The sequence below is a fragment of the Rhizopus delemar genome, genomic scaffold (assembly GCF_000149305.1).
Source record: "Rhizopus delemar RA 99-880 supercont3.3 genomic scaffold, whole genome shotgun sequence".
NCBI lineage: Eukaryota > Fungi > Mucoromycota > Mucoromycetes > Mucorales > Rhizopodaceae > Rhizopus > Rhizopus delemar.
The window spans coordinates 2,888,016-2,912,126 of record NW_027137829.1 but is presented as its reverse complement, the minus strand read 5'-3'; the positions used below and the strand labels follow the sequence as shown (position 1 = coordinate 2,912,126).

At 34.7% G+C, this 24,111-nt stretch overlaps 10 protein-coding genes across 10 annotated transcripts; 3 read left to right on the top strand and 7 right to left on the bottom strand.

Moving 5' to 3' along the window:
* Positions 1 to 141: 141 nt before the first annotated feature.
* RO3G_05326 (uncharacterized protein) lies at positions 142 to 1,167 on the bottom strand (the record flags this gene model as incomplete). The annotated part of the gene is made up of 2 exons (XM_067659916.1): positions 142 to 920; positions 1,068 to 1,167. The coding sequence occupies 2 exons, from the start codon at positions 1,165 to 1,167 to the stop codon at positions 142 to 144; spliced, it is 879 nt and encodes a 292-aa protein (XP_067516017.1).
* Positions 1,168 to 1,520: 353 nt separating this feature from the next.
* RO3G_05325 (uncharacterized protein) lies at positions 1,521 to 2,513 on the top strand (the record flags this gene model as incomplete). The annotated part of the gene is made up of 1 exon (XM_067659915.1): positions 1,521 to 2,513. The coding sequence occupies one exon, from the start codon at positions 1,521 to 1,523 to the stop codon at positions 2,511 to 2,513; it is 993 nt and encodes a 330-aa protein (XP_067516016.1).
* Positions 2,514 to 5,315: 2,802 nt separating this feature from the next.
* Positions 5,316 to 6,548, bottom strand: RO3G_05324 (uncharacterized protein; the record flags this gene model as incomplete). The annotated part of the gene is made up of 2 exons (XM_067659914.1): positions 5,316 to 5,374; positions 5,513 to 6,548. The coding sequence occupies 2 exons, from the start codon at positions 6,546 to 6,548 to the stop codon at positions 5,316 to 5,318; spliced, it is 1,095 nt and encodes a 364-aa protein (XP_067516015.1).
* An 826-nt stretch (positions 6,549 to 7,374) lies between these two features.
* Positions 7,375 to 9,054, top strand: RO3G_05323 (uncharacterized protein; the record flags this gene model as incomplete). Its single annotated transcript, XM_067659913.1, has 4 exons — positions 7,375 to 7,486; positions 7,530 to 7,840; positions 7,919 to 8,809; positions 8,932 to 9,054. 4 exons carry the CDS (start codon positions 7,375 to 7,377, stop codon positions 9,052 to 9,054), a joined length of 1,437 nt encoding a protein of 478 aa, XP_067516014.1.
* A 553-nt stretch (positions 9,055 to 9,607) lies between these two features.
* RO3G_05322 (uncharacterized protein) lies at positions 9,608 to 10,648 on the bottom strand (the record flags this gene model as incomplete). The annotated part of the gene is made up of 7 exons (XM_067659912.1): positions 9,608 to 9,648; positions 9,696 to 10,036; positions 10,082 to 10,353; positions 10,404 to 10,435; positions 10,481 to 10,523; positions 10,576 to 10,590; positions 10,643 to 10,648. The coding sequence occupies 7 exons, from the start codon at positions 10,646 to 10,648 to the stop codon at positions 9,608 to 9,610; spliced, it is 750 nt and encodes a 249-aa protein (XP_067516013.1).
* Positions 10,649 to 10,962: 314 nt separating this feature from the next.
* On the bottom strand, positions 10,963 to 12,607 carry RO3G_05321 (uncharacterized protein; the record flags this gene model as incomplete). Its single annotated transcript, XM_067659911.1, has 3 exons — positions 10,963 to 11,376; positions 11,425 to 11,983; positions 12,030 to 12,607. The coding sequence occupies 3 exons, from the start codon at positions 12,605 to 12,607 to the stop codon at positions 10,963 to 10,965; spliced, it is 1,551 nt and encodes a 516-aa protein (XP_067516012.1).
* Positions 12,608 to 13,265: 658 nt separating this feature from the next.
* Positions 13,266 to 14,519, bottom strand: RO3G_05320 (uncharacterized protein; the record flags this gene model as incomplete). Its single annotated transcript, XM_067659910.1, has 6 exons — positions 13,266 to 13,440; positions 13,489 to 13,682; positions 13,731 to 13,869; positions 13,919 to 14,148; positions 14,204 to 14,263; positions 14,316 to 14,519. 6 exons carry the CDS (start codon positions 14,517 to 14,519, stop codon positions 13,266 to 13,268), a joined length of 1,002 nt encoding a protein of 333 aa, XP_067516011.1.
* A 2,513-nt stretch (positions 14,520 to 17,032) lies between these two features.
* Positions 17,033 to 18,576, top strand: RO3G_05319 (uncharacterized protein; the record flags this gene model as incomplete). Its single annotated transcript, XM_067659909.1, has 8 exons — positions 17,033 to 17,240; positions 17,292 to 17,548; positions 17,611 to 17,772; positions 17,828 to 17,923; positions 17,973 to 17,994; positions 18,048 to 18,106; positions 18,153 to 18,236; positions 18,421 to 18,576. The coding sequence occupies 8 exons, from the start codon at positions 17,033 to 17,035 to the stop codon at positions 18,574 to 18,576; spliced, it is 1,044 nt and encodes a 347-aa protein (XP_067516010.1).
* Positions 18,577 to 20,019: 1,443 nt separating this feature from the next.
* Positions 20,020 to 20,573, bottom strand: RO3G_05318 (uncharacterized protein; the record flags this gene model as incomplete). Its single annotated transcript, XM_067659908.1, has 3 exons — positions 20,020 to 20,275; positions 20,336 to 20,520; positions 20,568 to 20,573. 3 exons carry the CDS (start codon positions 20,571 to 20,573, stop codon positions 20,020 to 20,022), a joined length of 447 nt encoding a protein of 148 aa, XP_067516009.1.
* A 2,620-nt stretch (positions 20,574 to 23,193) lies between these two features.
* On the bottom strand, positions 23,194 to 23,691 carry RO3G_05317 (uncharacterized protein; the record flags this gene model as incomplete). Its single annotated transcript, XM_067659907.1, has 1 exon — positions 23,194 to 23,691. The coding sequence occupies one exon, from the start codon at positions 23,689 to 23,691 to the stop codon at positions 23,194 to 23,196; it is 498 nt and encodes a 165-aa protein (XP_067516008.1).
* Positions 23,692 to 24,111: the final 420 nt, after the last annotated feature.

Here is a 24,111-nt window from a genome sequence, read left to right as displayed (position 1 = left end):
GGTGGATAGTCTTCTTCCAATAAGGAGTAAAAGTTTGAAGGCGTCCACCTGGTGATATCCCATCCTCCGGAATCTCGTAGTGGCTGTCTTGAGATGTAGAGGGGATTATTGATGAGGAGGATGGGGGAGCTGTTGTGCTCATTAGTCCTGTTGAGCAGGAGATGGCAGTGTTGCAGTTGATCGGTTCCGAAAATTTGACTGAGTTGAATTGCCTCGTCCAAAAAAAGATTTTTGTCCACTGAAGCTTCCTTTAAACGAGTTTCGAAATGGTTGACTTCCTCTGCCACGCTGCTGGAAGCCTCCTCGATTACTGTATCCACTTCTTGATGCATTCCTGAGGAGGGACTGTTCAAAACGGGCTTTGTGGACTTGCTCGACCTTTTCGGAAGAGAAGGCCAAAATCTTGTCAGTTTCTTCTTCTTCTGCGAAGTTTCTGATGCTGGGTGGAAGTTTGAGCGCTTTGGCAGCAAGTTCTTTTGCTTCTTGATCGATAAATTTAGCATTCGCAAACGCAAAAACTGCGAGTCGTCGAGCTTTTTCCAAGGCATTGATGAGGACGTGGTTCTCCCCGTCAATGAGGCTACTGAGCTCCTCATAGATCTCTGTTGCGGCTGTTGCAGCTGTTCGAAGTTTTTCTGAGTGTCTGTAGTCTCGACAAACGACTTGATAGCTGTCCAAGTTGTCTCGTTTGAGGTCGGCATGGAAACATTTGTTGATTGTTTCTGCGGACGTCCATGTTCCTCGCTTGTATTGAGGGAGAGACTTGTGATATCTTTTGAATTGAGTCTTGAGCTCACCCTTGGAAGTGTTGTCCAAGTTCTCGAGAATTTCCTCGGGGATGTCAAATTCCCCTTCTCTCGCCTCTTCTTCAATTCGAGCTCGTAACTTGAATTCTTGATAAAGCTGTTCTTTTTGCTCATCTGATAATTGGATGTAATTGAATTCATTCATAATAGTAGACCACGGTGCGCGGCTTAGAAAGTTATGAAGAAGACATATAGTATTTTGATCTAGTTTATATAAAAAATTTTTTCAAATAAAAAAGCGCGGCTCGGAGAGTTCCTTACCATATCTGGAATCCGAACGGAGGCAACCAGTATTGGAGTAGGTACGACCTGCAAAACTAAATTCGACCAATAAAAAATAAATTACGACCAAAAGTGACATCTCATTTCGACCAAATGAACTTGCTTATTTCGTCCATTTGTGTACCTTTATTTCGACTAAATTAGAAAGAACTTTTCGACTAAAAATAAAAATAAGTTCGACCAAGCTGCAATGAGTTTTCAACTAAAATTCCTTTTATTAATTTTTTGTTAATGAGTGAATCTGGCGACGTCTACGAGTTTAATGATCAAAACAAATTTCAAATGTATGAAGTTTTCAATACAGAAGTCTCAAATCAAGTTCAAGAGCCACAAGTTAACATAGTGGAAGAAAAAAGAGCTAAGAAGAAAACTAACAGACAGCAGTACTAGAATTACACAGAGAAAGAAAAGGACAGGACTATCCAGACGTATATGTTTACCTCTCTTAGTTACAGCAAGGTTGGAGAGAAGTATGGTATACCTGTATCGACCTTGAAGTCTTGGGTTAAAGCAGCAAAAGAAGCATCCAAAAAAGAAGAGGCTTTAGAAGTAGATGATGCTATTGAAGAGCAGCCAAAAAAGAATCAGCACCTTCGCAAGCTAGAGAAAGAGCATACGAAGTTTTTGGAAGAATTCATTGATAATAACTCGGTAGTCACGCTAGATCGAATGGTTGATGCCCTCAGTGATAAATTTGAGGGCTTGAGTATTTCTAAATCTGGCGTGGATAAACACCTGAAAGAAAGCTGCTCTTACACGTTAAAGAGAATTACAAAGATTCCTGCCAAACGAAACTCTCCTGACGTTATTGAACTAAGATTTAGAGCTGTTGAGGCGTGGATTAAAGACTCCAATATCAGTTTTATGCAAAACTGTATTTTCATTGATGAAGCTGGATTCAACCTTCATACTGTAAGAAGTCAGGGCAGATCAAAGAAAGGTGAGCCTGCAAAAGTTGTAGTAGCAACCACCAGGGGACCGTCAGTTTCCATACTAGGTGCAATTTGTTCCCTTGGTGTCATCAATGTTGGGCTGAAGGTAACTAAAGCTGGTACAAAGTGGAAAGAGTTCATGGCATTTCTTATACACGTCATGGATGTCCTTGATAAACACAACTTGAAGGGTTGCAATTTAGCCATGGATAATGCACCTATCCATAAACCTGAAAAGATCACAGAGGAGGTCAGCAAGAGGGGATATAGAATAATATACCTTCCACCTTACTCCCCTTTCTTAAATCCAATAGAAGAGTTTTGGGCCAAGGTAAAGACACTTGTTCGCAGATCTCCAATGACAGATCGCGATAACTTGGTAGCAAGGATAAGAGAGGCTGCAGAGCAAGTGACTCATGAGGACTGTCAAGGCTGGATTAGGCACGCCGAATCCTTCTTTGAGCGTTGTTTAAATAAAGAAGAACTTCTTTAGTTCGACCATGCAGTTGAAAGCTCATTGCAGCTTGGTCGAACTTATTTTTATTTTTAGTCGAAAAGTTCTTTCTAATTTAGTCGAAATAAAGGTACACAAATGGACGAAATAAGCAAGTTCATTTGGTCGAAATGAGATGTCACTTTTGGTCGTAATTTATTTTTTATTGGTCGAATTTAGTTGTCGATTTGGTCGAAATTGAAGTGGAAATACAGTAAAGCGTGGCTCGAAGAGCTTGTACCACTTCGAAGACCGAAGCTGAGGCAACAAGGATTGTGGTAGGAACGACGTACAATGAGAAATGTCAAAAAAGTGAAAAAAGTCAAGAAAATGAAAAAAGTCAAGAAAATGAAAAAAGTCAAGAAAATGAAAAAAGTCAAAAAGAAAAAAAAAATTAACAATATAAATATCGTAACTATTTAGATGAAGAAAAAGGACAGACAGTTCTACTCGTATTATATTTTATATAATTTATTCAATAAACAGGCAACCTTCTCATAAAAAAAGTTCCTGATCTCTTCATTTTTTTTTATCTTTACCTTTATTTGATCTTAAATAAAAGATGTGGTGGTCACTGCAGTACCTTACTTTAAAATTTTCAAGAAAAACTTATCTAAAACACTCAACTCAAACAGCCACAACCAACTACAAATAACAGCGCCAATGATGATTGCGTCTTGTGAACCCCTGTATTGAATCTATTCAATTTTTTGAAACTTATTCAATATTTGGACCTTATTTCAAAAATCAAACTTTATTTCAAAAGTCGAACCTTACTTCAAAAATGAAATCTTATTTTCCTTTGTCTATAAAATAGACACATTTTTATTTCTATTTTACTTAACTTCTCTTGACCTCTCTTATGTTTTCTTATCTAAAACAAATTAAATATATTTTATCAATAAATCAAGTATCTTTATCTCTGAATCTTTTGGTAAAACACTCTTAAAACACAAGCAAGACAAGTCCCTTGAATCCAATTATCTTCATTGTAAACACTTTCAAACCTTTTATTAAATTACTACAAACAAGTCTGATCTGGTGGTCACTTACAACAAGCGAATCCAATATCAATACTTAATTCAGGTCTTATTTTTTATTCTTTTTTATCAACTTTATTCTATTTCAAAACCATTAACTCTTACAAGCCATTAAAGGAAGAAAAATTACACTGGAGAACAATGCTGATCACAAGAACAATATTTGATGTCCAGCGACATAGATTACAAACAACATAAACAATAAGCCACGCCTTTTTTATATAAATAAGATGAATATTTCAAACAAAATAACAGACATTCAATAAATCAAAATCTTCTTGTGCTTAAAAAGCAATCTTTTCTTATTGGGTCACAATTACCTTTTCTTTTCTTTTGATTTTTATCTATTCTTTCTGATCTGATACCCGAGTTATCACCAATCAAGAAAGACCCCTTTTTATTTTTTTATATTCTATCAAGCAATCTTACTCTTAACCTCATTAATCTATAAAGATCTGGTGGCCCCTACTCAGAACCAAATTACTCTATCAAAAGAACTATTAAACGCTCAATCAAGTTAACTAAATTCAAGTCATTCAAGGCTTCAAACCTCAAACTAAACAAATCTACATCACTTTAATACAGTACAAATCCCAAGCACTAACAAGTTACAGTAAGAATAAGAATGGTGTTTTGTTCATAAAAATAAAAATGGTGATTTCAATAGGACCCAAAATTATATATGATTTTATTTAATAATATATGTCCAGAGCTTATATACTTTTCACAGTGTAGATATTAATATATGTACTATCCGGATGGCGAAATACCCACAGCCTTATGCTATATTCTATTATGCAGATCTTTACATAATTTAATATAAGCACTTGCTCCTCATTCACCAGTCTATTTTGGTACAGACTAATAAGTCTACATTTCCATATACTCACGCTATCAATCGTTAATAATGTTTGATTGCTATACAATGATTTTCTTTGGAGCACGACAAATGGGAATAGCAGCTTCGAATTTTTTTTATTAAAGCTACTCAAGTAACCAGCCTCACTTTTTTTAATAACTTTAAATATCTCCTTATAAAAGGACTTTCCTTTTATCTCTCTCTTTTTTTTTTTTGTTTTTTTTTGTTTTGTTTTTCACGACGACAAGCCTACTCATCTTCACTTTACTTTTGAAATATCTTTTATACAAATAAATCTCAAGTACTTTTTTTTTATTAAAACCCTCTGTTCTTTACCCTATAATTCAAGCAAGTCAAGTCCCTGAAAGTCGATAGCCTTCATTGTATTTCAATTTTTTTATTCAAATCAAACCATCTTTCCTTTTTAAACAAGACTGATCTATTTAACAAGATTTGATGGTCACTTTTATAGGAAAATCAAATTTACAAACTTAATACAAATCTTCGATCTCAACTTCTTTTATACTTTAAAGACAATCAAATTTACTTTTAAACATTTAAGACCATAAATAACAAGAAGAAGATGAAGAAAAGAATACAAAGCAAACTTTCAAATTTATTTAAATATCTACATTTCTTAGTACCATAACAAAATGTTATTAAACACCTTGGATTTACCATACTAGTACCAAATGAATGGTTCAGAATGAGTTGTGAAATATAATAATCATATCCTACTTGGCTTATAGTTTTATACATAGCATTTCAAATAGAAACATTTGTAATGTGTTTTGGTATAAATAGCTCAAAGATCCATACTTTATATTAGTATTATTAAAATTAGAATTATAGGCAAAAAAGTATAAATATATATATCCCTATAGCAATAAAGTTTTACCAAGCTTATTTCTTGGTCATTGCTTGATCAACAAAATCTTCTTCTATACCACTATCGTAAGCCACTTTGGATGATAATAATGATATTTGCTCATCCGTTATAATGGCCTCTGGTATATTTACCGCATGTTCATATACTTGAACCGTGCGATCCATTGCTTCATACCAAGTATATTTTCTAGCCTTTTTCACTGCCTCTTTACTCATATTCTGCCTTGTCTCTTTTTCTATAATCAACCTCTCCAATAAGTACCGATAGTGATCTTTTTTGTTCATGTCCAGCAGTAATCCAGTGACTTCATGATCCACCAAATCACGCACTCCTTCAGCATCCAACCCAATCACAGGCAAACCTGATGCCATGGCCTCCAAGACAACTTGACCAAATGTTTCTGTAACAGAAGGAAAAGCAAAGAGATCAGCCGAGGCATAAGCCTGTGCCAAGTCTTGTCCTTGAAGATAACCAGTAAACGTGACGGGTAAATGATTCAGCATACATCTATTTTGGATATCATCCAGTGAAGGACCGTGACCGACAAGGACAAGATGACAGGTTGTATGGTCCATCTGTTGATAAGCATCGAGAACGAGATGAATATTCTTTTCATATGATACCCTGCCTACATACAGAATCACTGTCTTGCTCTCATCATTTAGCCATCCCTTTCTTAGCTTTCTTGATCTTTTGGTAGGTGAAAAGGTGGATATGTCTACACCACGAGGCCAAAGTGCCAAATGTTGAAATCCATGTTGCTCCAAGATAGATAAGGTTGATGGAGAAGGACAGAGGATGAATTGGCTGAATGAATGACAATATTTATTCCACTTCCACATGATGGGTGCTAATAAACCATATCCGAAATGATTACAATAAAGAGCCAAGTTGGTATGATAAGAAGAAACGATAGGAATATGAGGCAAGTAATGTCGAATGAAGACCAAACCAAGTGCTCCTAAAAAGACAGGATCAACCAAATGAATGACATCCGGTTGGAATTCGACTAGTTTCTTTGTCAATAAAGGTCTCCAAAAGTTCAACTTGAGTTCTGGATAAAGAAAGAAAGGTATTCCAAAAGTACCCACAAGTTCTGCTTCAGCATATTTTTTCATGTTTGTTTCAGGACCAAGGACAAGTGCTTGATGGCCTGTTTGTGAAAGGTGTTCGAGTAATCGTGCCAATGTGCGTGTCACACCATCTACTTTGGGTAAAAAATTTTCAGTAATGATGGCAATGCGCATAATGAACTCATGCACACAACAATAAAGAAAACAACGTAAAAATAAAAAAAAGTCAATAAAAATTTATTTTATACATTTTTCTTCCCCCCCCCACATGATGGGTGGGTGTATGTGTATGGTTTTACATGTGTTGCTGATAATTGGCTTTTAATATTAACAAAGAATAAAGAAGAAAAGGGTCTGTGCTGCATGACCCCTACGAATGTCGTGTTTCTTTCATATCGTATTTTCATTGGTCTAAATTTGAGACAGTTACAAGTTGAGTATAAATCCACGTTTCTTGAAAATGTACAATCATTTAATCCCAAATTGTTAACCTTTAAAAGTGTTATTCATAAGCACATTCATTGGACTTGAATGATAAAGCAACTATTTACTCACTAACTCTATTTATCTCATAAAGGTAATTGTCGTATTATGTCTTGTCAACTTTTGTGTATGAATAATAATAAATTCATTCTTTTATTTTGTAGATAAAATAAGTTTAAAGGAGAAAATAATTTTTATTTCAAGCTTTAGACTTGTATGAGAAAATAAGATTAAGTATAAAGCTTTGAGATCTATTTATAATAAATCTATCAACACTCACCCCTTACTTTCCTTCTTCAGCACGGACAATCCTTATTTACTTTCCGAAATAATCAGGAACTCAGCATAAACTTCAAGATTAATGCAAACAGACATTTAATTAATTTTTTTTTTCCTTTTTAAGTGTAATGAAGACTCACTTGATGAAAAATAAACTAAAAGGGATTGTAAATCCAAAACTATTTTTAGATTCTTCTTTCTTTCTTTTTTCTTCTTCTTTCTTTTTTATTAATTTACAATGTCCACTCATATAATTTATCGTTCATTAAATAAAATATATGAAAACCCAAAAGAATACTTGGCAGACGTATGTTTTCAATTTCCTTCAACTGAGATATGGGCTCATCGAGGTAAGTAGAATGATATTGTTTACATTTATTAACTCTTTTATAGCAATTATATTAGCTAGAGCACCTAAAGAATTCACAAGGATTTATATGCCAAAGTTACTTTATAATAACATACATTCACCAGTCATATTAGATATCAGTTCTATCATTCAACCAGAATTATTGAATTCACTATTACAATTCTGGTACACTGCTTCCTGTAGTACATCATTCATTGACGCATTTAATGAACTTGGTATTCAAATAGATACTATATCCAACAAGACTCAATTGATAAAGGACATAAAACGTATGTTGATTGAAAGTATAGCAACTGATGTCACCATTCAAATAATCTCTAGCGATTATCAAAATGTAAATACAACCTTCAGGGCTCACAAGTTTCTCTTGACTACGCAATCACCTTATTTTTATTCACTCTTTTGTACTCAGTTCCGAGAAGCTTCCAGTCCTACTATTCACTTGACAGACGATATATTTGATTCAACCATCACAAACATCTTGCTTCATTTCTTTTACACAAATGAAATCATCATGGATGACTTGATAAATGAAGGCAAGCATTATCAACTGAGTGTTCTTCAAAGGACGTTTTATGCTGCAGATTATCTTGGTCTCATGTTGTGTAACGCGTTATTGCTGGACAAGATGCGAAACTTATGTCATCAATTCAAATGCCACTGTCCAGATTGTGCCTGTCTACTACCTTCCATGTTGGCCTGGTCAGAGAAACAATCTGAAGCACTGCCTGAGTTAAAAGCAAGTTTGATATCACATTATAGTCATCCTGTCGGATCTATTCCACATCTTTGGTCACAGAGATCTTTTGCTGTTTTGGTAGCATCTTTGGTCCCCTCAAATTTGGGTGAGAATATGCTGAAACTTGCACGTGGTGGTAAAAAGACAATTGCTTGTGAAGGGAATATCATTGAAGAAATAGAAGGTAAAACATTTGAGAATATTAACAAGCATAATGCTGTTCAAGTGCTTCAATCTCTTTACCTTTGTCTATCTCATATCCGCAGTATCGATCATCCAACCCCAACCTGGTCCCAACCTGCTCTTGACTTACTCGAACCCCTCCTTCACTATACGGTTCACATCATCTCTCGATTCTTTGATTTTTACTGTGTTGAATACCCTATCCTGCCTTCTTGTGTAGATGGAACCGCCTTCTCGATTGATTTTTTGGATTTCTTACTTCGTCATGTATTGGATGACATGCATGAATCAAATGCTGGCAAGATCTACCAGGGCATCACCCGCGATTTGCTAAGGAGACAGATCACCGATGATGTGCTCAGTGTCCTTCAAAGGGCCAAGGTAAGGTGCGCACTCTTCATACGCCAGCAGTGGACAGCGGTCAAGTCTCATGTTGGTCTCTATGGCTTAGAACCTGAGATATTACGCGAGTTGTCAGAGGAGATTGGTGTGCCTTATCGTAGCTTGATACAACCACACAAGAAATCCTTGATACGTCGGTGGTCAGTGGAGCATTTGATGGACGCCATACGATCCAAACCAAGAGAAAATCATCATCTTCACTCAACAATCCTTGTAAAAAATGAACCTATTCTTCGAAAGAGTACTTCATTGACTTCTTTATCAGAAAGGCTTCTTTTTCTTGATCCAATACAACAAGAACACAAGTCAAATGTATTCAAAGTTCAATCTACACCTTCTTCAAGATCACTGCGTAAATATCTTTCTTCAATCAATGCTTATCTGATACATAAAAAGGGTCATCCAAAGAAAAAGAATAAGATGAAAGGTAGTGGTGGAGATGATGATGTTGATGATGGTCCTTTTGTAGGTGATAGAGTCAAGGTGCTTCATCGACCTTTACCAACTTATGGCACAATTCAATACGTTGGACCTGTTCAGTTTGCAGATGGGCTCTATATTGGCATAGAACTTGATAATAGATGTAATATATAAAAGTATCATACAATCATTTACTAAACAATAGGATCATTATAGTGGGTAAAAATGATGGTTCAATTGATGGTATTCGATATTTTAATACAAAATCCCAAAGAGGTTTGTTTGTAAGACCAGATGATTTTAAAATACTCTATCATCAAAAATAAAGCTTGTGTATTTTTTTTTATTAAGATTTCTTTATTCATCTCCAAGTTCTGCAGAATCATCTTTAGCTTCATCTATGTTTTATGTCAGTCATATATAAATTAATCTTTAGATTACTTACTCGGTTGGAGTTCAGATGTCCACAAAGTCAAGTTATCTCTTAATAATTGCATAATCAAAGTAGAGTCCTTGTAAGATTCCTCATTCAAGCTATCAAGTTCAGAAATAGAATTATCAAATGCTTCTTTAGCCATTTGACAAGCACGATCAGGAGAATTAAAGATTTCATAATAAAATACAGAGAAATTCAAGGCAAGACCTAAACGAATGGGATGTGTCGTAGGCATGTCTGTAGTAGCAATTTCAGTAGCGCGTGTATAAGCCTCATGGGCATGATTAGTAGCTTCTGTACGTGTATCCCCTGATGCATATTCAGCAATATAGCGATAGTAATCACCTTGCCTGTTCATCATAAGCACATGCGTTTATAATAAGAATAAAACTTACATTTTATAATAAAATACTCTGGCTTCACCTTCTACACCAGGAATTAAGTACGTAGTCAAGAGATCCAGTACATCGTTACAAATATCATACAATTCTTGCTCAATCTTTTGACGATAGGCCTTGATCTTTTCAACCTGTGCATCGTTACCCTTACTTTCTTCCTTTTGCTCAATAGAAGAAATAATTCTCCAGGAAGCACGGCGGGCACCGATCACATTCTTATAGGCAACCGATAGAAGATTACGTGCTTCAATAGTTAAAGCTTTACCTGTCTAATTGTAACGTATGGGTAACACTGTATGCATATCTATATGCTTTATACCTGAACCACTTGCTTCATAAAAGTAACCATCTCTAATCATCCATTAGTTTATCGCAAGAAACAAACAAGATATTTACCGTCATAACGTTCAGCTTGTTCGGCAATCTTTGCCATATAAACCTACAGGATAATTCATTAAGGATGCTGTTTGATAACAATTCATATTATTTACTTCTTCATCACATTCCTGTATAAACACATTTTAATAAACAGCCCTAATAATCACCATCATCACTTACTGTCATCTTTTAAAACTAATAGTAGGTAGTAGAAGGAAAGCAGAAAAGAAGAAAGGGGAAAAAAAAAAGTTTTGTTTTTATATAAAAAAAAGGGAGAAAAATAAAGGGGAGGAACATAAAAGGGAAAGTTGCGTTTTTATGCTTTATTATGACAGTTTTTTGTTTTTTTGTTTTTCATCCCCCCTTTTTTTCCCTTTCTCCTTATTATTCTCTCCCATTCTCTCCTTTATTATTGTCATTTTCCTTCTCACTGCTCATTTACCATTTTCTTTATTTTCACAAACAAAATAACATGCACAAAACTGCTTTGTATTCATTTATTAAGGCAACACTTTGTCTGGGTTCATTAATCCCTTTGGATCCACTGCTGTCTTGATCTTCTTCATGAACTCGATCGTGTTCTCACCCAATTCTTGCTTTAAATACTTTTTTTTACCAATACCCACGCCATGTTCTCCTGTGACTGACCCATCCATTTGAATTGCTCTTTGAACCAAATTTTGATTCAATCGAACAGCTTCTTTATATTCTTCTGGATTATTTTTATCAAACAGGATGAATACGTGGAAATTACCATCACCAACATGTCCGACTAATGGGCAAGGTAAACTGCTTGTCTCGATATCTTCTTGTGTCTGTCGGATCAGTCTTGGCAGTTCGGAAACAGGCACGACCACATCTGTAGTCCAGACAGATGCATTTGGTTTTAATAGAGTAGAAGACCACAGGGCAATCTATTCATCTGTCTTCAGTCTCCCTTGCCAGCTTCACACCCAACTCACCTTTCTTCCTTCCCATAAGCTCTCCTTTTCCTTTTCGCTCTTTGCATACTTGAATTCTCCTCCTTGATGTCTCTTGACGATGCCGGACACTACCTGGATTTCATGATCGATCACTGCCTGTGATCCTCCTGAGAATTTAAAGAACAAGGTCGGTTTCTCTACATACCCCAATTCAGGATTCGAAAGATTAATGGCCTTCATCATCAATCCATCCAGTAGTTCAACTGCACCAATCTGGACACCTGCTTGCATCAGTTCCGGTACGACCTTGGCCGCATCTTCAATCGTAGGGAAATCACACACAGCGACCGTCTGCGCTTTGGGAATCACGGCCAATTTCAGGGTGATTTCGGTCACGATGCCTAGCGTGCCCTCGGATCCAATAAAGAGTCGTGTGAGATCGTATCCGGCAGAGGACTTTCGAGGTCGTTGACGCGTTTTGATCACCTTGCCTTCAGGTGTCACGACGGTTAAATTAATCACCCACTCCTTCATTGTTCCATAACGTACTGCGTTTGTACCAGAACAAGAGGTGCCAACCATACCACCAATACAAGCACTAATCATAATAAGTATTTAATGACACATCGATTGATATCCTTTACCCTGGTCCAGGATCCATAGGAAAGAACAAGCCATGCTCCTTGATAAACCCATTCAAATCTTCCCACTGTACTCCAGGCTGTACCACAATGTCCATATCTTCTTGGTGAAACGCAATAATCTCATTCATATGTTCTGTAAACGAGATACAGATACCGCCTCTAGACGCAGCAAAGTGGCCTTCTAAAGAAGTCCCGCCCGAGAATGGAATGATGGGTAAATCATATTTATCGGCTATCTTGACAATCTCAACCACTTGGCTTGTGTTGGATGGAAAGACAACAATGTTGGGCAGACCAGCTTCATGATATGAATTATTCGAATAGCCATGGTCGTGAAGAACCGCTTGGTCTACAGTGACATGTTCGGCAGATAAGACAGTTTGAAGTTCTTGAAAAGCGTTCTTTAAAGTTGTGTGGGTTGCAGTCTTTATCTTTTGTGGTTGGTGCTGCTGCATCGATGCAAGCCAATATCCTGCACTTGCTGCAGCTATACTTGACAGGGTGATGGCAGGTAACGATAACCGTGAGCGAGAACTAGATGACGTTTGATATGCTCTTGTCAAAAGAGGTCTAATCATTGGTCTATTTATACGTCTTGTCCACATCTTGAATACAGGAAAACAAGGAAAAAAAAACGAAAAAAAAAGAGGGAAAAAGGGTCTAAGAAGAAGCGGGATGGGAAGAGCCCCGACAGTTGTAAATCCCGAAAATGATATAATTGGCTGTTGTCCTGAGAAAAGGGCATTATGGAAGCCTTTTATAACTCATTTTATGCTTATTTTGATATGCATTACATTGGGCTGACTCCAACATTCAGTTTATTGAACATATTGCAAGCAAATTTATGCTGTATCTTCTATGATTCTACGGCTTTTGAGAAAATAAGCTTTTGGTGTTGTACAAGGAAAATGAGGCATTTAACTTGTTAGAATTATACCTTTTTTGTTGTTGTTGTCCTTGACGTAATAAGATTCATTTTTCATTTTTTATCGCCCGAAATTGAGAGATAGTACTGTCTACTAAAACAGACTCTGTTACTGAATTGTGATAAATGAGGTCCACTATAATCTTGAACCAGAATTAAAATAAGCTTTAGGCTTTGTTCAAGTGAAAATGCTGTGTTTAGAAATAGATGTATTTTGCATAAACATTCTTATTAAATACAAAAAAAGAAGCCTTTAATGTATTTATGTTTTTAACAATTCAATGTTTTTTATATGTAAATAAATATGGATTCTATAATTTTGCTTGTCTATCCTTATTGCGACGTTTTTCTTGTTCTTTCTTTGTCAATCGGACTACACCTTCTTGTGCGGTTGTTACAGCCAGTTTACCATCTTTTGTAAATATTTTACCAAACACTACACCTCTTCCATCATTTGTTCTAGGACTTTGCATTTCATATAGTAGCCTATAGTCATATAAGTTATTTATTCTTTTTATCTATTTCTTATTTTACCAATCATCAGCTCTTGCATGTTCATGAAACCACATACAATGATCTAAACTGATCAACATACCAACGCCATTGTTAGGAACACCATTTGCAGCCACTGTTGTATCAATAAATCCACTATCGGAAGCATAGGCAATGATGCAAGCATGAAGCTTTTTATCAGATCCCAGTTTGCCTCTTGTTTTGAAATAACGATACTAAAGATGCTTGTCAGTATGCATATAATCAATTCAACTGATACCTACTCCAGTTGAATCAGGTTTTGAACGAACTACTTGACGATAATCCATGGGTGAACTTTCTTCAATTTTTTGTTTAAGATGTTCGCGGTATTTTGGTGTAATGTCATCCAGATTTAATAATTCACTCAGCACATCGATATCACTATTATTAAATTAGAATCCACATTATATAAAAGCAATTATGACTTTACGAAGGAAGTGATTCTGGAGGAGGAACCTTTGGGATCTCTACTTGATGTGTCAAATTGAAATTGGCTTTATCTGGTTTAGCAAAACTAAAGCTACAAACAAAGATGGCTTTTCCTCTTTGAGAGGCTACAACATATCTTGTAGCATAAGATCTTCCATCTCGAAGACGGTGAACTTGATAAATAACAGGTACTTCTACATTTCCAGCCAAAATAAAATAACTATGAAGGGACTATTATAATGGGATTAATAAAGAAGGAAAAAAGAATAATAAAAAAAATGTTTACGTGAATGTCAAATTCATCTGGAACTGTATTAAATGCTGCCCTTAAAGCTTGAGCTACAATCTATTGAATAGTCAAATAAGATTCCTTGAAAGAAATCTTTTTCCTGAATTACCTGTCCACCAAATACACCACGAGCACCAGCAGGTAACCAAAGTTCTTTACTTATATATAAATTGCTATCAATTTCTTGTACTTCAACAGCATTTGCCATACGTGCACTAAAGTCTTCATCATCTTCATCACCATATTTAGCTGTAATGACCGGTTTATGGTTATCACCAAATGATATAACGGCTGGAAAGGTTGAATTGGGCATAGTTTTAAGAAAGAAAAGATTTTTTTTTTTTTTCATGTGCTGAATTTATATAATGACTAATGGGAAATTAGTTTATCCCGGATCCAATATTATCCACGTTTTTTTAATATTAGATAAGCATAATAAATGAACTACAGTCAGTACAGTGGATTTTATCTGTTCGCTAAAATATTATTGGTGGTTACAAAAAAGGGAATTGCCGATTATTGAAAAAATGAATAAAAAATAAAATCTCAATTGTCGGTTCCTGTTAAAGCATACTGTCGTTTTAAGTTTGAATAAATTAGCATTAAAAACAAATGATTTACTTTTTTTTTTTTTCTCGAAAAATCGTAGTGGAGTTTTAGTGTACCAACTCATGATCTGACGTTTTGAGTAACTACAAAAACCATAAGGACCGCTGATGAGTACATTGTTACCAATTCTAGACGACATATTTTTTTCTGTCAGTAAGCGATGTCATTTCATTTTCCTGTCTCCAAAACTGCTCTCTAGTGTTCAGCTCAGAAGGCAGATACGTTGCTCTACAGTCTCTGATTTTAATTCTTCGTGTCACTGGCTTCAATTTATGAATCGAGGCATTATCCATAACAAGATAACATGTCTTTAGAGTCTCGTCATGATCCATCACATCAATGAGCTCATTTACACTAGAGAAAAAGAAAGGAGAGTAAAATAAGTGGTTAAACAGTTGATAAACTTTTTAGATAATGAGAGCACCTTAAAACACTGAGCGCGACCAAAAATTTCCATTGCCGTAATCTTCCTTGACACATGATATTTCATGTGTAGGATTCAATTTTTAAGAAAAGAAAACTTGGTTTTTTTTTATTGTTTGTATCTAAGCAAGGCGGGACAAACAATCCCACTTTTACTGTCCATTATGATGTCAATGTTTAAGTCGGAATAAATAGTCAATCCAAAAAGTATACATTAGCTAATCTCTTACAATTGCATACTTTTTTTTAATGATTCTTTTCTTGATTATACTGTGCAAAGAGTATATGTAATTGTTGAAAAAAGAAAGAAATAATTGTTACTATTCCATCCTATATTATGCAAATGATCTCTTTATCAACAAATCATACATCTGTTGTTCTAAGCAGAGAACCCTTAGTTGACCTAAACCAACAAGGCCAGCGTTCCTTCTTCTCTTCTTTTGGTTGAGTAAATGTTACTGTAGCACAAGTGTTTGTGGTTTCTTCATTGATATAAAGGTATTTGCAAGAAGCCTATTACTACTGTCATTGACTCTGTAAATAATAAAAGGGTTATTATAACCCCTTTATTGGGAAATTCGCAAGAGAAACTACAAGATCATAATATTACAAAGATAAAGATTGTTCTCAGCTCTAAAATTCAATTGAATGCCTTGATCGGAAGCTGTTTTAGAATTATTGAAAAATTCATGGTAGTTGTGAGCTTAGAAACCATAGTGATTGTTATTTGTCTTTACAGTACGATAAAACTGCTTGTATAGTCCTGCAGAAACCTTTGGAGGCCAGTATCATTTTATAAATGGATTGTCATCTAAAAACCAATGCATTTTTTTTTATTGAAATACTAACAACAATAAATGTAATGAATCAAGACATCCCTTGTCTATCTTTTTTTAATTTATAGAATATGCTATCCATTTTTTTTTTGTTTATCAAAGGTATAGGCTGTTAAGCATACTGTATACTTGGTATCTAATATTGACGTATATACTCTTTGTTTTTAAGCCTGTTTCCATGTTATTGCCCTCGCCTCTCTTTTTTTTTGTTTTTTTTTTTTAATTTTACAGCTATGACAACCTTTATCCTCTCTTGTGGCATAATTTTTTTTTCTTTACAAGTTGTCAAGGCTAATACAAGTATATGACGACTATACAGATATATTCCTTTACACATTTATTAAAATCAAACCTATCGTCAATTGAAGACATTGGAATACTTGGTTATAGTGTAGAAAAAGGTACAAGAGACAAAAGTAGTATTGATAACAGAAAGAATAGTCGTTAGTGATACGACGCAGTGGATAAACACGCTTTTTTGAATATATCCAAATATAAAAATATAGAAAGAGAGGAAGGCAAAACACAATAAATTTAGATGTACTCAAATAAGTTATCCAGAGAATTCTTTCCCTAATTATTTGTTGGTCAAACCTCATAGGACAGACTTGCATTGGTTATACAACATGTTTAAAAATAAAACAATAGATTTGTATTATAACATACAAAACAAAGTCTCGTTTTTGAATAAAACAAGAATTAATAAAGAGGGTTAATAGGAATTTACGTGGTTTTAAACAGAAGCAGCGTAATAAATAACACATAGTTTATCCTTTACCTTTATTTATACTTCTTTATTTGAGATCCGATTATTGAACAACAAATAAGAAATGTATTACTTTTTTTCTTTTTTCTTTTTTTTCTTTTTAATTATTTTTTATTTTCTACCTCTTTTCTTTCTGTTTCTTACAGAAAGATTCTCTTTTTTTATTTATTTATTTACGTGTTTACTATTTCAATGAAGACCTACAGTATCTTGGTGGTGACTTCGTTATTATTAAAAACGTGTTCAGCTGGTATTTGGAGTTCAGACACAAACCAAGTAGATCCCGTTGAAGCAGAAAAAGACTTGCCTGAATCTCCAACATCTAAATACGATTATAAACTGTCTTTTAAAAAGCCTTATTATTATAATGACAGCGTTCCATTTTGGTCGACTGGAGGAGGTAACTTTTGAGAAAATAAAGCAGCAGCCCATATTAACGTTTACGATAAAGACGTACTTAAAGGAGAAGAGTTCATTCGACTTTCACCTTCTATTCCTAATACCAGCGGTTGGATTTGGTCAGAGATAAAAAACCCTTATGAAGAATGGGAAACAGAGGTCTCTTTCAGAGTGACAGGTACGCACTTACACGGTGGACGTGGTTTAGCCTTTTGGTATACAAAAGATAGAGAACAACCTGGACCTATCTTTGGCTCAACAGATAAATGGGATGGTCTCAGTATTTGGCTTGATTCAGCTAATCCAGTGGTAAAAAAAAAAAAAAAAAAAAAAGCATACAAATGAAAGAATGATCCTTATATATAAAATAGAATCATAAAGCATCTACAATGGCCTTGTTAAATGATGGTACCTTATCATTTACTTCTGGTTTAGATCCACGAAAATATGCTCTTGGTACATGCTCTATTACCTATCGAAATTCACCCAATCCTACGTTTCTTAAAGTTGTCATGAAGGATCATTTATTATCTGTAATGGACTAGTAAAAATAATAAGCTTTGAATATTTGTACTAATCTTCAAGTAGGTTTACTTGGATAATAATGGTGGTGGAAAGGATTATCGTATGTGTTTACAAAAGTCAGGAATTAAATTACCTGTTGGTTACTATTTTGGTGTATCCGTAAGTGAAGATCCCTTTAGCGAGATGTTTTTATTTACATGTAATATAGGCTAATTCTCATACACCTGCTGGTATATACATATACACTTACATGTCCTTATTTGATATAAATCTATTATATTAGATGATCATGACATTCTTTCCTTTGAAACGAGGCAATTAAACCCACCTCAAAAGTTAGCAGTAAGAAAGATTGATTTATAGTGTACTTTATTTTCATTTTTTATAGCATCCAAAGCGTCCACTCGAAGAAGAAAAGAAGAAAAAAGGAGAAGAATTCAGTGGTATTGATGAAGAACAACAGGAGGTAGTGGTATATATAAAATCATGGCTTCCTAATAGTTAATGATTTGCAAGTAGAAAATTAAAGAAGCAGAATATCAGATGAGAAGACTAAGAGATAGAGGGGGTAATATGGATGAAGAAACAGCTGTCACTATGGTAACCTTGTTGCCAATTGATAAAGCTATAAAGTTTCTAATTGAGTGATGATATAGTCTGCTGTTTATGATACCCAATCAAGAACACTTGAAAATCTTCAGCTTTTACAACTTCAAGTCGAAGCCTTGGGCGCACCAAGCCCCGAGAAAATCATTGCAGGTGATTATGATGTAGTCAAGTTAACCAGTGGTGATAATGCTGAAACACTGTAAGTTCATCATGGTATTACATCCTTTTCTCTAAACAAAATCAAAAAAGCGGTCAGCTAAGTTACAGAGTACATGAAATACTTGAAGAAACAAAAAAGAGTACAGTTCAGTTTGCAAAACTTACTAACGAACAAGATCGTCAAATAAGAGATCTTCAAGATTCTATTCGCAGGTTGCAAGAAACATTATCTACTTTAGATGTAAACAAAAAAAAAACTCTTGAAAAAAACACATCAAGACTAATCCCCCTCCCCTTTTTTTTTCTTGCAGACACGTCTTTTAACACAATCAGATATGATACAAACAAAGATGAATGAAGTGAATCTTCATTCAGCTGAGACAAAGGGAACCATGTCCACTTTTTTCAAGTATATATTTTACATATTCCTTATACAAATCTTGGTTGTCTTTGCAGGTTATCTTTATTCAAAATTACGTGTAGATCCTAATGATAAAAAGTTTGTCTAAATAAACTCGTCGCTATTAAGCCAGTCCAAATCCGTATTCTCCAAGGCCTCATCAAAATCGTGCAATTTTTGGTACGTGGATGAGGTAATCAAATCGCGTGTTTTACTAAATGTTTCTTGTGGTTGAGCGAGTGTCAATTGGCTGTTTCCTTTCTTCCAGTTGTTGTTTGTATGCGAATAAGGCTATGTGATGTCGTGTTTATGACACTTTTCTTTTGAATAATATGGTTAAACTTACTATAAAAGCTTTCTCATCAAGTTTTGTAAATGCTTTATTGTCAATCTATAATGCTATTTTGTTAGAAATGCTTTGCTTCGTTTCATTACAACTCTTCCTTATGTCTCAGTATTTTACCAATAGAACAAGGCATTTTTCAAATTGCTTTCTTATTATTTCAACAACTTGTACTGCTCTTTCAGGCAAGTTGTGATCATTAATATCTTCATTAGCATGATACCATCCTACTATTTTCAAGTCATTCTTTTGAGCATATATTTCTGTCTAAAGTAAAAAAAAACTTTAGTTTTCTTATTTTTACTTTCTTTTAAATCTTACTTGTTGTAAAGCAACCTCCAGCATTGGTGTTAAAGTGGTCCAGTGATGAAAAAAAGGAACAGCTTTTGTAATTTGTAATTCTGAATTCGTCACTTTTCCTAATAGAGCACCACAAATACTGGATGAAGGGTATTTTGCCGCATGAAGTAAAGGAACCGCGTAAGCGGCAGTATTAATTTGTATACTTGTCATTATTGGTTTTTTTTTTTTAAAAAAAAGGAAATGCTTTGAATAAAGAGCAAGTATAAAATTGGTTTGTACTCCGAATAAGAATATGCCCTCCGCTTCCCAAAGAAAAAGAACTTGTTTTTTTTTTTCTTTTTTTCTTTTCGTTTAGTTCAATTGTATGAAAAGGAGAAAGAAGGTGTTTATATTAAGTATCTTTTTTTTTAATTAATTAGATTACAATCCAATTTACTCTATTTACTTTCTCTGGTATCGAGAGTATATTGACGCTGCATAAGGCCATGGAACAATTTGAAAATTGTAACTTATATTTCTATCATCATCTTCATCATCTTCACCATCATCTTCATCTTCATCCTCGTCTTCTTCTTCTAGCTCTGCTACTTCAACGTAATATTGTCCAGCAGGAACATCGACCAACCAAGTGAACGCAAAATCATCTCCACTCGAAGAAACCTCTTTGCCATTAAAGTCTCCCAAGATCTTTACAACTCTATTTTTTTTTTTTTTTTCATCAAATCAGTGCTTTCTACATAACAATTGAACAATGTACCTGCTGTCACTACAAGCATGTAAAGTGACTCGAATTGTAACGTCATCGTCATGAGAAACACCGTTTGCAACAAATTGAATCGGTGTTCGTTGATAATAAATAGAGTTTGGAGCAGGAAATTCAAAATACGATACCTTTGCAAGAGCAATCGCTATCATGCAAGAGAACAGACATAAAGTAAAAGACTATATGGTTTTAAGTGATCGAGAAATATAGATCAGGCCTTTGTTACCTTCATAAGTAAACAAAAAGAAAATACACAATAAAGAAAAGGAAAGGATATATAAATGATATCGATTCCTCCTTTATTATTTGTATTCTAGTCTCTTCTTCTCCTCTATCTCTCCTTTATCTTTCTTACAGCATTGCAGTAACCGAAAAGACAGAAAATCAGAAAAAAGAAGGGGGAAAGAAAGAGTTCTTTATATTTTACAAACACTGTATTTTTACTTACTCTTTTTTTAAAAGAAAAAAAAAAAAAAAAAAAAAAAAAAAAAAAAAAAAAAGAGGTCCGTGTTTCTTTATTTATATTGAGTAGCAGATGATAGAATGATAAAGACTTAAATATATCAGCATTTTACCATTTTACACCTATTGATCTGCAGACTAACTGTGGAGTAAATACAAAATGTGGTAATGTTTTACAAAAAAGGTAAAAATAAGAATGAAAAAAAAAATTCATTGAAATATGTTGTGATTATAATGGATGTTTTATTTTATAAACTTGAAAGTTTTAGATATAATAATGAAGAGGAAGCGAAAGAATGGGGGTTAAATTGGATTAGATACTATCCTAATTGCTATCGTTTCACTGTCTTTACATAATTTAATACGACTAAATCATTCATTACCTCTGCATATTTCCAGATATGTTGATTGTTATCAAGACAATCTGCGAATTGGTAGAATCTTTGAATGATAATTTAGTTATTAAAAAAACTATCTATTCTTTTGGTAAAGTCTAAAATCATGTCAAAAATCAGCCTTGTACCCAAATAATAAAAGAGAAAGTATAAATTGAATTTTAAATACCCTGATGAATGCCTTCTTTTGAAGGATGTCAAGCTACTGTTATTTTCCTTTTTCAAAATTATCAGCTTGTTCATGTAAAAGGGTTATCCATTATGGTTGATTTTCCAGGTAAAGGTTTATCTACGCAATAGAGCAAATGTATAAGGGAATAAATGATCCTTTTACAAGTTTATTTTACCAACAAGTGCTCTTTGATCTTCAAGATTTTATTGATTATTTAATAATCATTACACTCTTCCCACATCGTTTTGAAAGGCAAATAGAAAAAGTTAGTGCACTACCAAAGGATATGAAATACTGTTCTATTTTATCAGCTAATGCTACATAAGTGAGAGGAGGATATGGAATATAATGCTAAAAATAGCCATCTGCCCAGGCTCAGCACCGGATTATTGTCAGATACACTTGGTTTGCAGAGATAACTCGATTGGAGAAACCATGAGCTCATCCAAGCATTTGTTATGACAATATCTTATTAATAAAAAGTTGCCGTAAGTGTCTTGTGTCAAAAAAAAAAGAGGAAGAAGGGAGAAATGAAAAGCTTTAAACTTTTTGAGTATAAACGCAATCAGTCCAGGATTTACATTCTTAAAACTGCTATCCAATTCCATCAGGCAATGTGTGCGCAAGACAGTAAGGATATAATTGCTACTAAAACTCAAGTCCGCTCACCCATCACTATTGCCAACATCTAATGTTCGCTATGCACTCAGGCAAAAATGGAAGCCAATGCCCATTTGATCAAGTAAGCCATCGATTGTATCAAAGAATGGAGAATCTCGATTGATAAATCATTGAGTAGATTTTGCGCAGTAATTCTTGATCAAAACAAGCTTTCATGGCAACGTCCTACTTGTTATTCACCATTTCGCAATCAACCAGAACTTGCATGCCTTCCTAGCCACTTGTTTGGAAAGAATGATGACAATGCTGTGGATTTTTGTCAAGCGATGTGCGCTAATTTGGTTTTTGACGGAGAACCGGATACGTTTGTATTTGTAAAGCTCAACATTGGACGCGTTTACAACCGCTTTGAAAAAAAAATTGACAAGCACCCCATTGATGCATAACATTTGAAAATGGCTGATTGACTTTTTTTTTATTAAAGCATACCATCAGCAGGAATCACAATCATCTAAACACGGGTCGATATCAAGAGAATGCAAAAGACGCGCAAGGAAAACATTTGTCTCTGAAATCATATCCGAGTAAAAAGGAACAATGTGCTTTGTGTTTTTTTCCCCCTTTTCTTTCTGTTTCTCTTTATTTTATTGTTGTGAGCCTTGGTGAATTACTGTAAATAAATAAATAAATAATGCAATCTTCTTTTTTCTTCTTCCTACAAATTACCTCTCTGCGTATTGTCTCATAGCCTCCCGATGAACACGGCTTATACAAACCATCTGCCCGAATTCGGGCCGTGCTTTTTTTTGTGCCGGCACATCGTCAGTCGAATTGTTAACCGACTTGCTGGCACGTTCTGAGAGCCCATGGGTAACAGGCTTGTGCCTCAAAATACATATTGCTGAAGGATCCTCCCAGTCCATGTACAAGTGAGTAATACAACTCGTTCTTCGTGCTCGTAGCCATCCATAATAAGGAAAAATAAAAATAAACAATTAACAATAAAGGGAGATTAGTAAGAAGAAAAGGAACCAAATCAATTTCGACAGACTGACTCAATTTGGACAGATCGATTCGATTTCACTTTTGCCAGTTGTGGCTCATCTTTTTTATTTTCGGCTAATTTTCGCTAACCTGATTCATATTGCACAACCCGGCTCAATCATTTTGCGGGGACAGTAGAGTAAGGGTAAAAAGTAGCTTTAATTCTTTTTGTTGGAACCCGTGCCATGTTGATTTTGAGCCGCAAAGATGATATCATCAGGACTTGGTTTATCAAATGGAAATATAGGAATTGAACTCGATTTCTTTAGACTGTCATAAAACATGGTTTGCAGTGAAGCTGTGAAAAACTGGACCTCGTTATCACGACAACCTATCTTGGGTTGTTGTTCAAATAAAAATTGAGCTGCAACAGAAGGTTTTGCACAGAGCAAATTGTCTTCCAAATCGGCATTGTCCTCATTCTCTGACATGTCTTCTTCTTTTTCTTTTTGTATTTGTTGCTCCTGCTCTTTCACTAACTGTAGTGTGGCTTTATCTGGTTGTTTAGCTAAACTTGATAGTTTTAACAATCCCGACCCTCCAGAAGCAGTACTGGCAACAGGTTTTGATACTGAAGATGAATTTCGAGTTGCAAGATGGCTCAAACTACTTACTTTAGAAGTAGATCTCTGTGCAAGAGAAGCAAGGGAAGGCATTGTGCTGCTTGCTGTCGTCGATTTGTTGGTATTTTTTTGAGCTAAACTTTGTAGTGGTGAAAGAGATTTAGCGGTAGGCTGGTTTTGCATCTTTTGTTTCAATTGCGCCAAACTCCCACCAGAAGAGCTGTTATTTTGACGAGCTAACGCCGATAGCGAAGGTAGAGTTTTTTTCTCGTTTGACATGGTTTTGAAAAAGAAGCTGATTTAAGATTTAATGTAGGAATCACTGAAAAAAAAAAAAAAGGCAGGATAACAAAAAAAAGACTTTCACCTGTTTTTTTTTTTTTTTTTTTTTTTTTTTTTTTTTTTTTTTTTTTTGTCCCAGCACTATTTCCCGTTATCGGGGGTTGCCAACTTAATATGCGGCTATATAAAAAAAAACAATGGACTAATTTTAACTCCCCTTTGGGGCGTTTC